This window comes from Danio rerio, chromosome 17 (genome assembly GCF_052040795.2).
Source record: "Danio rerio strain M-AB ecotype USA chromosome 17, GRCz13ab, whole genome shotgun sequence".
NCBI lineage: Eukaryota > Metazoa > Chordata > Actinopteri > Cypriniformes > Danionidae > Danio > Danio rerio.
In genome coordinates, this window is record NC_141037.1 from 25418553 (window position 1) to 25430578 (window position 12026).

Consider the following 12026-nt stretch of genomic DNA (forward strand, 5'->3'; position numbering starts at 1 on the left):
TTGTACAGGGAAGAAACCTGTCAGTAGAGTTTTACAGCGAATATTTAGCAGTGTATGCATGTGCTTTACGGCATACAATTCATGAAAAAAAATAAAATAAAATAAAGTAAAATAGAAATAAAATACCATTCATTACATTTTTTTTAAATAAAAAAGCACCTAAATAGTTTTGTAGTTTGTGGTTTTCTTTTCATTTGAATAAAAATCTTTTTTCAATGCATATATTTGCAAATATTTAGCTAATATTTCAATTCTAAATAAGACACTTTTTCCATTCATGTGGGCTATTAGCAAAATATTTAGCAGTGTTTGCATGTCCTTTACTGTATAGAATTAAAACACAAACAAAATAACATCCATTACAAGTTGATTTAAAAAAGCACCTAAATAGTTTGAATAAAATACTATTTTCCATTCATATATTTCATCATTGAAGATTTCTTAAAAATTGTGTAAAAATCTTGTCTCGTTCTTGTGTACCCAAACTCGTGTCTCGTCTCATCTCTTGAAGTAAGTGTATAGTCACACCCCTACAAATTGTTTTTCATCATTATCAATTTTTACTACAAACAAGCATATTATGTTTTAATACATTCATTATCGCGTTCATGTTTTACTGTCATGCTTTAAAATTATAAAGTCTTTAAAAGTCACCATCGTCAATCTCATATGTAGTAAGAGATCTTGATGACATGATGATGTGTGCAGGTGCTGTAGTGCCATTTATTAGGGGTAAATTTTGAATCTATTCTCATTCACACTCTGTTTAAAGGGTGAAGGGGTAAGGGTTCAAAAATAGAATTTGGATTGGGCCTTAGTTTTGTTAAATGAATAAAAATGGCAAATATCAGAACAGTAATTTTAACAGAACAAGTGGGCAGTCCTGTTACACTGCTCAGCATGCAATACATATAATTATTTTGAGATTCTTTTGGTTGGGTCCCATTTATTGCTAAGATTTTCACCACATCAAATGTCACAATTAGAGATTCAGTCCATTTTTTTTAGCACTGTTTCATTCTTAAAACTTTTCTTTAAACGATAAATACAAAAACCAAAAGCAAAGAGTTAATAATTGTGTTTAGTTGAATGCTGTGTTTAGTTAGCCATATCTATCATCCTTCATCTACCAGCAACGAGCTTTATAAAGCAGCAAACTTATGTGCCCTTCTGGTACATCCTACTAGTAACTCTCGTCTTGCCTATTAAAGATATTGCTGTCTAGCTTCGGGATGTAATGTTACATTTAAAACAAAACGACTGCTATAAATCTTAAATTTTTTTTTTAAGATATCGATATTGCCTTTTTGAGAATCAATGCAGTATTACCACACAAAAAATTGCAATACTCTCATGTCGATATATTCTTTCACCCCTAGCAAGTCCAATATCGTGTTTTGTTTCGTCTTTGTTTGATTTGTCTCTCACATACTGTATATTGGTGCAGCTGTGTGCCCAGTGAAACATTTTCTCTTGGGTTTGCTATGTGTCTATCCGTGTTCCCCCTCTACCCTGCTTCACTTCCTGCTGATAACATCTCATGCTGTGCCATGACCCACTTTGTTACTCCTTTTTGATTTATTTATTTATGACAAGCTTCAAATCTACAACTTTTGTCTCGCTGTAAACAGAAGTGTAAATGGCATCTTGACATAAATTGCCTCTCAGAGACTATTAGTGTGTTGCGTTGATGAATTTTAACGAGGTATGTGTTTTTTTTTTTTGTCTCTTAAAGAATGCTTGGTAAAGGCCTTAGAAATGTTCTCTCTCACACCCACAGCATTTTCCACTGCTATTAATGTGGCCTTTCGTCTATTAATGAATGTTTATGATCTATATTTACTATTTAAACAGAACAGATTGAGCTCCGTTTTTAATGGACAGACAAGCGGAGAAATTTTAGAACTGTTTGTTTTGAAGCATTTTTGTTTTCAAAAGTTTGTGGTCCGAAAGATATTAATTATTTTTTATAGTTATTATTATTTTTTTATTTTTTTCTTTATTAAAGAATATAGAAAAAAATGCTTTCACAAAATCAGCATTGCCATGAATAAATTTGAATAAAAATATATAAATTAAACCATTTTGATGAAATTGATATACATCATGCAAAAATAGTTCACAATGTTTTACTATGTTAACAACAAATGAAGAGTTTTTTTTTTTCCAGATACCAGCATTTTAAACTTTTTTAAAGCAATTTATAGCAATTCAGATGACTCGTAGGTCTAACAAGTCCAACTAAATGCGTATTTTGAGTTCCCTTAATGTCACTTAACTTTCTTTTTGTATTAGGACATTTGTAAAGGTTTTTATAGAGTAATAAGTGATGTAAAATTGCCATATGTCTGATAATAATAATAATAATAATAAGATTAATAAGACTCTAATAATATAATAATAATAATATTAATAAGACTCTATACTGCTCACTGAGCAGTATAGAGTAACCATCAATAGAGGAACAGGACCTACTAAACTACATCACACATGACGTCACACGGGTTCTTGGTTACAAAAAGAGACTAGTTGCAATTGCAAACATGTTGTGTTGTGCTGTAGGACGCCATTTCGCCCAAAGTCCAAAATTAGAAAACTTAACTTTTACCGTACACCACATTGCTTTTAATGCCAACCACAGACATCTTTGGCTAAAAGGTAGGTGAATAAAGTGACGACCTATTTAAAAATGCTCAACTCTGCAGTTCTCATTTCATATCAGGGAAGTTCCCGCTATGCTGAAACAACACTCATTTTTGATTGCAGCAATGATTTCAGCAAAAACACCAAAAAATATATGGTGAATTAAACTGCGGACAATGAATGCTTAGAATGAAATGTAAAAGTGTAAGTTCACATACCCTGCCATACAGGTGCAGTTTGCTGTCAGAATGCAGTTGTTTTACTTGTTTATCATTACCCAGGCCTTGTATAACTTTGTCTTTTCCCCTTGTCTTTGATAGGCAGAACCTCGGTATTTAGCACTACATGGTTTCGAATCTGGTAATCATGGAACATTATTTCTTGCACATGACCACATAAAACAAAATTGTTGGCATTCAAAGACTTTTAGGCCTTTAACTTCTCTCTTGTAAAAACACTTTAAGTTTCAGTGAGATAGTTGTATATTTGGGGCTGCATGCTTGGCCATATCCAATATCCATAGAACGATTTCATGCGGCCACCATTTTGAACAGCGAAATCGAGGCTGTGGTGGGAAGAAACCCAGAAGTATCACCTGAGTCACAGAGGAATGTTGTGTACCTTGCTGTATATCTTATCAGTGAAGAGAAAGTGACACAAATTTATAATTTCACCAACTTCTGAGTGACCCAAAACTCCGTTCTGAATGAATAGTGAAAATAAAAAGAGATAATTTTTCAGCTAAGGGGAAACGGCACTAGTTAGCTAACATTTTCTTTTCCAAATACATTTTTTAGATGCCTTTTATCAAACTCGAGTTAATGAACTGATTTTTTAACTATATTAGACACAGTCATTTTTGTTAAACACTGGTGAATACTATGGCAAATCAGCGCTGTTTATGAACTCGCTCAGCGGTGCTTAAATGTTAGCGGGAAATGGACGTTTTTAGCTTCAGTGAGCGACCATATAAGAGTTGCAGAGAGCTAGCTGTCGGCAATGCCAACAATAATCTACACAGACTGCCAATAATGAACTAGAAGACAATTTTATTTTAGGGATTTTGTAGAGGGCCGTAGTTATTAAAATCGACTTTAAAATAGCAGCCCTAAGACTCTCTGCCTTTTCGGGTAAGGTAAATCTTAATGTATCTAGAACTGCATGACCCGCAGCCACAAATCTCAGCTAAAACAACTGAGTGACTTTAAGAATCCGTGTGGTAAATGTCTGAGAAACAAAGTGTACTCTAGGGAGCACAGAGTGCAGATATAACATGCAAGAAATGAACCAGCAAATGAGTTCCAGGTGTGGTTGTTTCTGTGTCTGGCAGGATGCTGATGGGTTTGCTGCAGGAAACGCATTGAAACAATGGCGATACTGAGATGCAGTTCTGCTAAACATGTGCTGTTTGTGTTTAGAGTTTAAAGTGGTTGCAGTGATTGTGGAGTGCAATCATTTTCTCTCACTGGGTTGGCATTGGTTGTAGAAATGCAGAGGACAGAGCTCTGGTTGTAGAGTTCACAATCCTTCAACGCAAAGACAGTCAATTAAACTCAAACTTGGATTTTCAGTCAGCATTTGGCATTTTGGTGTACGGTATGCAGCAGTCTGTAAATGGACTGGATGTACTGTCTAGTTTATTACCATAGACTTTCAGCTCTGAAAGCCTTCCAGTTACTCCTGCTGACAGTCAGAGGAACAGTGAGTTTGCAAAGAGCTTTGTCTGGTTTAAAAAGAAATGGACATTTTCTTCAACAGTCGACATGTAGTGAGAACATTTTCTCCTGCTGTTTTAAATCAGATCCTGTAACACTGGCCACTTGGGAAGTGTATGTGCACTGTGCATGTAATTGTGGGACATAAGGACACAAACTTGTATCAAGACATGGATATGATATTAGTATTACTAGGAGAATGTGACTTTTGAGGCCATTTGTTTTTATTTTTCAAAAGGCTTATACAGAATCATACAGATTTCCCCCAAATCCCCCCACCCCCCAACCCAGGAATTAATAATGCAGTGCACACTGTTTACTGTGAAGTTAAGGTATAGGGTTGTGCTAGGGTGATTAAAAAAATACAGTTCAAAACGTTGGAAACCTATGGATTGTCCCCATAATTAACAAAAAAGCTTGTCTGTTTCGTGAACATCTAAAATTGCTTATATTAGTGTTGTTTTGAAAAAAGATTTGTTTGTGACTTTATTACATTTCTTTCAATTAAATTTACTGTTGTAGCATAAAGATGTAACAGTATATACTTTATTCTAATTTGATTACAATGTAAACAATATTTTAGTAAAAATTCATTCATTTTCCTTCAGTTAGTCACTATTCATCCGAAGTTGCCACAGTAGATTAAACCGCGAACTTATCCAGCATATCTTTTACACAGCGGATGCCCTTCCAGCTGCAATCCAGTACTGGAAAGCATCCATACACCCATACACTCTCATTCACACACATACACTACTACAGGCCAATTTAGGTAATTCAGTTCACCTAACGCTCATGTCTTTGTATTGTGGGGCAACCGGAGCACCCGGAGGAAACCCACACAAACATGGGGAGAACATGCAAACTCCACACAGAAATGCCAACTGACCCAGCCAGGACTCGAACCAGCGACCTTCTTGCTGTGAGGCGATAGTGCTAACCACTGAGCCATCAGTGTTGTCCTTGTTTATAAATAAAAAAGTATATATAAAATGTGTGTGTGTGTGTGTGTGTGTGTGTGTGTGTGTGTGTGTGTGTGTGTGTGTGTGTGTGTGTGTGTGTGTGTGTGTGTGTGTGTGTGTGTGTGTGTGTGTGTGTGTGTGTGTGTGTGTGTGTATTTCATTTGAGTTTGTATATTGCTTTTTGGTCCCTTAGTCCATATATTGATTAGCCTTTTCCTATATTTTAAAAAGCAGTTTACTCTTTCTAAGCAGATCTGAATGTTTTATAGTTCTATTCTCCTTAAGTATGCTTTTAAAATTTGCTGCCTTATTATGTTTTAAAAGCTACGAGACCAGCATTATTCTTAAGAGGAAACATCATGCTGTTATGCAAAACTTTGATAAGATCATGTGCAGAGGGATCAGCAGAAGAGCATGTCAACTAGCCTAGAGCAAACACACGCACACTAACACACACGCACACACACACACATCCAAGAAGGAGGACGATGGGAATAAACAGAAAAAGAGAATAAACGGGTAATTTTTCTGAGCAGGACATGACTGAAACCAGATTGTCTTCACTGGTCCATGTCACACACAGCATGATGCCGTAGGGCACGAGTGAGTTATGTATGTGTGTCTTCTGATCATGTAGAGACACAATGGAGAGTCTGTGTATGGTTTCTCTACAATGCTCTTTCTCTTGTTTCCAGACACACTTTTTCGTTTTGTCCTTAGTTAAAATTCCTTATCGATGGTAATTCTCAGCAGAAAATACTTTTTGGGAAGCATTTCACTGTGGAAAACCGATGCGTCCCATAATCTGAAATAATCCAGACACACAGCAGGTGTAACTTACTATAGAGGGTTAGAGATCAGTCTCCTGTCTGCTCCATCATGGTTTTCATGAGCACAGTGATGTTATAAAAATGAGACGCGCTCGGCACACATACATGAACACACACCTGGCAGATTGCGGTCAAGCTTCTTACTGCTGGTAATCCAATTCAACTCACGAATCCTGGATCCTGTGTTTGTGTGTGCGCGTACTCGTTCTCTCACATTCCAGTTTAGATATGCTGAAACCATTTTCTCCTCTAAAAGTACATTCAGCTTTTATTTTTTTTATCTGTCTGTGAGTGTATTTTTTCAGATTGGTGTGTGTTGTGAATGTTGTGCTGTAAGGTGTATTTGTGCTTTAGTGTGAGGGATGAAAATAGCATACTGTATGTGTTTGCTTTAGTAGATATTCATTTTAGTGCTCACACTCAAAGCAAAAAGGGTGTGTTTTTTTGTTTGGTTAGGCTGAGTGTGTGTGATATGGCTGATTTGATTTGATTTGATTTGTAGCATCAGTTGGACTTTGAGCTCTTATCAGGGGAAGGCTGGTCAGCATCTTTCTCTCTTATTTCTCATCAGACATTATTCTCTGTTTTCCTAATTGAGCCTCAAGTGATTCAGACTCTATTCTCTGGTGGTTTGTGAACTGTAGAGCTGAAAATTGAAGCTCTGTTGCGTTTTGTGCTTGTTTAATAAATTGGTAGTGCTTTATTATCACTGGTTGTTTCATTTATTTATTTTTTAATCTTGTTTTTTTTTAGGCAACCGGACAAGTTAGTTGTAGTTTGGACTCGCAGGAGCCGAAGGAAATCTTCCAAGGTGTGTCATTTTTATTTAATTAATACATTTTTTCTTACATATTTTCAGTTTATAGTAGTATGTTTAGGTTTGCATGTCTAATTAGTTCTCTTAACCAAAATGCCACTATTAATGTACTTACACGATAAGAATGAACCATCCAATCACTCTGAATAATCATACTACGAACAATACATATAAAATGAGGATTTATCTCATGTTTCAGACAATCTGTGGAATCAGGCTCTGTTTACACTAATGCATTATAGTTTTAAAATGGCGTTTAAGAATGAAAACGATCCACGTCCACACTGAGGTGTTTCACCTAGCGTTTCTGAAAAGTTCTCTGTCCACACAGTATATCGCTAAAAACGCACATCACATGACCACACACACACTCTAGCATGTGCTGCAGTGTAAGCGCACATCTGAGCTTTAGGCAGTCAGCGAGTGCTATGAGCACAACTCCCCAGATGAGAGCAGCGTACGTTAGACAGTTCATCAAGGCTCTTCTGTTTTATTTCATCTCACTATAGTTGTTAAACTTTTATTTACAAATATTTAAATAATTTTGTCATGTTCTAATGGTCTTTTGAATCTGTTACTTGCTCTCAGGTAGCGTGTTTTGGCTGAGTGCAAAGATAAGATAGTATGTAAACTTATGTAATCATGTACATTGATTCAGCACATTTGACTGATTGCTTGCCTTTATTTCCTATATTGTATAAACTTTTTGTACGTTATACTTTTTTAATGGCCATTATTGATTATTAAAACTGATACTCTTCAAAAGAGAGGGTGTTTCGTATTTTCAATGAAAATGAAAGGAGGCAGTTGTTATAGGCTCCGTTTTATTATTTTATTTATTTATTTTTTTTTTATAAATATGCATACAGTGAAGATGACGGTCATATAAATATGTAGCTACATGATGCCTCAACATTTTTAGTGTCTGTTAAGTTGCTAATTTAAAAAATGTAAATGGGCAATGTTCCCTATATCATCTTTTAATTTTATTGCTTTATTTTATTGAAAGTGAAACGATGTAGCCAGGGTAAAGTGAACAACGTTATAAAGTAGCCTAGACTGCTTTTACCCTACGTGTCTTTTAGAGTTTGTTTTTCAAACTTGCGGAGTCTTAACTTAAGGAAATGATGCAAGATTAAACTTTGTGCACTTAATATTGAGGAAAAAGCCCCAATCTGATGTCTTCATTTTCCGCCATCCACACTGACACGAAACAGCAGCATTTTAAAGCCAAAACGACCTCTTCAGCACTTCCAAAAAGCTCCATTTTTAAAACTTAACTTACTTTTACAAGTAAAGTATATTAGTGTAAACAGGGCTTTAGTCAAAGTTTTAATATAATATTTTGAGGATCTATGCAACATTTTTGGGAGAGTTTGTTTTCCTAATTAACAGATAGAAATTGGGAAATCTCAAATGTAATAGCACAGACTTTTTTTTATTAAAAAACTATACTCTATTTGAAGGTTGCACAATATATAATTTTAGCATCAATATCACATTGTGTGCATCTGCAATAGTCACATCACAGGATCTGCAATGCTGAATTAAGATTATAGTTGACCAAGAATCATTGAAGATTTTTACCATAATGGAGAAAAAATTGATTATTTACCTGTGTTTTTACAGCCTAAGACTGTTTGGGCTTATTAAGAGAGTTTAAATGTTACAGGCACAAGAAATTGTACCATTTTTAACTTTTAAAAAAAACATTTTTAAGTTCTTTATTATTGATCTATTTATACAATGAAGTCAATGCATTGCTATTTTATATTTGATTATTTAATTTCTCTACCTGAATTTTTACCGATTTAGAGATATTTAAGTCATTTATTGTATTTAAAGTCATTTAAATTGTATTTATATTCAATGTATATTGCAGAAAAACAAAACATTGCAATGTTAGATTTTATACATATACATATAAAGGAAAGTAATTACTTATGTTAGGATAAAATGTTGAAAACAGAAGTACAATCTTTTCATTTTGGTTGAATGCTTTGTACTGTAAAATACAGAATGTTAGCACTTGGATGAAACTAACTTGATGTGAATCTTATCAATTGCTTCACTTAAACATACAGTATTGTCACAATATCCCAATATCTCAGTTCCTGTTCTTAAATTAACATACTTTCAGCCAACAAGGCTTATTTTAATGTTTTATACTGGGAAAATATATTTGTTTACATTTTTATTAAATTTCTCTGTAGTTGTTTTTTTTATATCCATTTCATCATATTTTATTATCATTTATTTTGTAGTCTCACAGCTGGCAGCCTGGCATCAAGAATCCCTATAGAGGAGTGGTGGTGTGGCCTGTTCCAGAGAATATCGAGATCACTGTCACCTTATTTAAGGTAAACACACACACACACACACACACACACACACACACACACACACACACACACACATACACACACACACACACACATACACACACACACACACACACACACACTTTCGCATGTTAGGGGCCTATAGCTGGTAGGCCTAAACATTACTGGGGCAAGCTGAAATGGTTGGCTGTATTCCAGAAGCTGATTGGTTGGGGTCTGCTGGTGTCTAGACGTCCAGATTCCTCTCTGATTTAACTGCCATTCCAAGATTTTAACTCCCCTCTCAAATGTGTGGAGCTGAAACTGACACTGCAGCAGAAAGTGCTCGCTTGATATTTTAGTCTTTTTGAAATGCCAGTTAGCAGTTTTTTACGTCTGCCATGAAAGAAGTGAGACCTTACATCCTGATTTGTCAGACCCAGATGCAGCCACACAGGGACTGTGTTTATCTAAAATGGAAAGAGAAAGTGGTTTGTAGATCTGAGGTTTCTAATGATGACAGCATTTTAAAAGCAATTTATTTGCTCTTTTTCTAGTATATCATGTTAATTCTTTATGGTTTGGTTACACTTTTTTTTTAATATTCTGTTAAAAAAATATCTAAGAGATATAGAATAACTCATGATGAGATTCTGACTGTAAATAAATTATAGTTAAAGTGGCCCTAAAAGCAATAGTTTGTTTTTAAAGGGTGTCTAAAGGGTTTGCTTCAAACAACTGGACAGAACATAACTCGATCATTTCAAAGTAATTCAAGTCATTTCAGTGCGTGCGTGCGTGCGTGCGTGCGTGCGTGCGTGTGTCTGTCTGTCTGTCTGTCTGTCTTTCTGTCTGTCAGACAGACAGACAGACAGACAGACAGACAGACAGAGAGCGTGTGCATCCGCCATGGTGCTGTGTCCCTTATTACAGTTGTCTGTAGTGTTCACCTTGTTGTTTTTTGAGAGGCATACTGAACTGCTATACATTTTACATTTTTTCTTGGCCCAATAGACCCATGTACCTGCTATGTGTATTTAAATAATGTTGATATGAGATGTGACACAATCGGTAGGTGTCAAATATATTTGAGTGCATACATTTGTAAGTCAGTGCCTCACCAGCCACAAACCTCACCGCACGTCACTGACACACACACACACACATGCACACGCTTACATTACGAGCTTGCGCTGACAGGCTGACCTGGTGTTGAATATCCTCTAACAGTCTCCACATTGTTTACAAAGGTCACACACACAAAGTGCTTGTCCAAACATTTTTCTTATCAGCCTTGTCCCCACAGCACACTGTCTTGTAAAACTACATCTCCCAGAGTACATTGCAGTGGGTCAGTTTGGCATTCAAGAGTCCATCAATGTTTCATTTGTGTACCAGCAAACAATCAGTCAGCTGACCATGACCATTCTAGAAGAGCTGCTCACTTGAGCCTAAATGAATATGTGCATATTTAGCTGAACAATAAACATGTTTGAACTCTGAAATAAACTCAGATTATTCGAGGAAAGTGTCTCTTTGTCTTATTCTATTCTGTGACAGAATTAGTCAGTTTGACAGATATATCCAGATCAAGTCATTTATGGCAACGTCTCCACATCCCTCATGTTTTCCATAGTATTTCCTTAAGGAAAAGTGGATGATGTTTTGTTCTGTAATATTGATGTGTAGAGGAAGACATGTGAAGTGCTTCCAGTAGATAAAAAGACGCTAGACGGGCTTTTTATGCTGAGACTGTATTTAATGAGCTTCCTCTTTCAGTTTTTGTGTCATCTAATTGATTTCTGTCTTCTGTTTTTCAGGATCCTCATGCTGAGGAGTTTGAAGATAAAGAGTGGACCTTTGTCATTGAAAATGTGAGTACTTAAAGTATGCTTTTATGTTTCTGTTGAACTCTGCAATGTGCCGCCTGACACCTAGTGGTCGGATGGAGTAATCACACCAGTGCTAATGAAGAATGATTTGATGCTGAAGGTGTTTGACACTATATGACTCTTTGTTTCTGGTTATTTTAAGCATTTGTGTGCTTTATGGTTTCACAGATGACTAAAAGCAGCTCTTTTTGTGGTGCTTCAAGCTTGCCTGAGCTGCGCTGCTCGGTAGTTGGATTTGGATTTCAGTTGGTCTTTTTTTTTTTATTTTATTTTTTTATATGAAACGGATTTTAATATTGTTTCATCACCCAGCCAAGTGTTTTTTCATCTAGTTTTTCATTGATTGGTGTAGTGCTGCAGAAAATATTGTTTCAGTCATATCATGTGCAATAGCCACATCGCAGGATCTGTAATGTTAAATTGGAGTTATCATAACCAGACACCACAGATTAGGGGGAGGACACATGAGATTTGTGCACTCATTGCTATTTTAATTCTATATAGAATAAAAACTTTTCCTTCAGATGTGTTTTAAGGCCTGTAAAAGATTTCAAGTGAATTTAAACCATTTAGGCACACAAAAATATAAAGTCTGTAGCTTTAACATTGATTAATTGTTTTTAATTATTTTTACAGCAAAGACTATACAATGTTATTCCATATTTATTATTTATTTTTCTGTACCTGGATACTGTTAAACCACAGAAAACCCATAAAGCACTGTTTATTTCACTTTTATCTGTGCTCTATTGTATTTATGTATGCTTTTGATTTGTTTATAATATTTTATGCAGATGCACTCTATTACAAAATAATCCTAATCAATCTAAACTAATGAATTCTTTC

The 12026-nt window shown here is 35.4% G+C and overlaps 1 protein-coding gene across 9 annotated transcripts in view; it reads left to right on the forward strand.

Annotated features, from left to right (window-relative positions):
* Nucleotides 1-12026, forward strand: part of ehbp1 (EH domain binding protein 1) — a 196198-nt gene that overhangs the window by 16710 nt on the left and 167462 nt on the right. For all 9 annotated transcript variants that reach the window (XR_015513384.1, XM_087290470.1, XM_087290471.1 and 6 more), the window contains exons 3-5: nt 6904-6961; nt 9232-9327; nt 11109-11162. Coding sequence is in view for 8 of the 9 variants with exons in the window: in XM_087290470.1 (XP_087146596.1) it covers nt 6904-6961; nt 9232-9327; nt 11109-11162 (208 nt within the window). In the remaining variant the exon portion in view is untranslated. The remainder of the gene's footprint in view (nt 1-6903; nt 6962-9231; nt 9328-11108; nt 11163-12026) is intronic.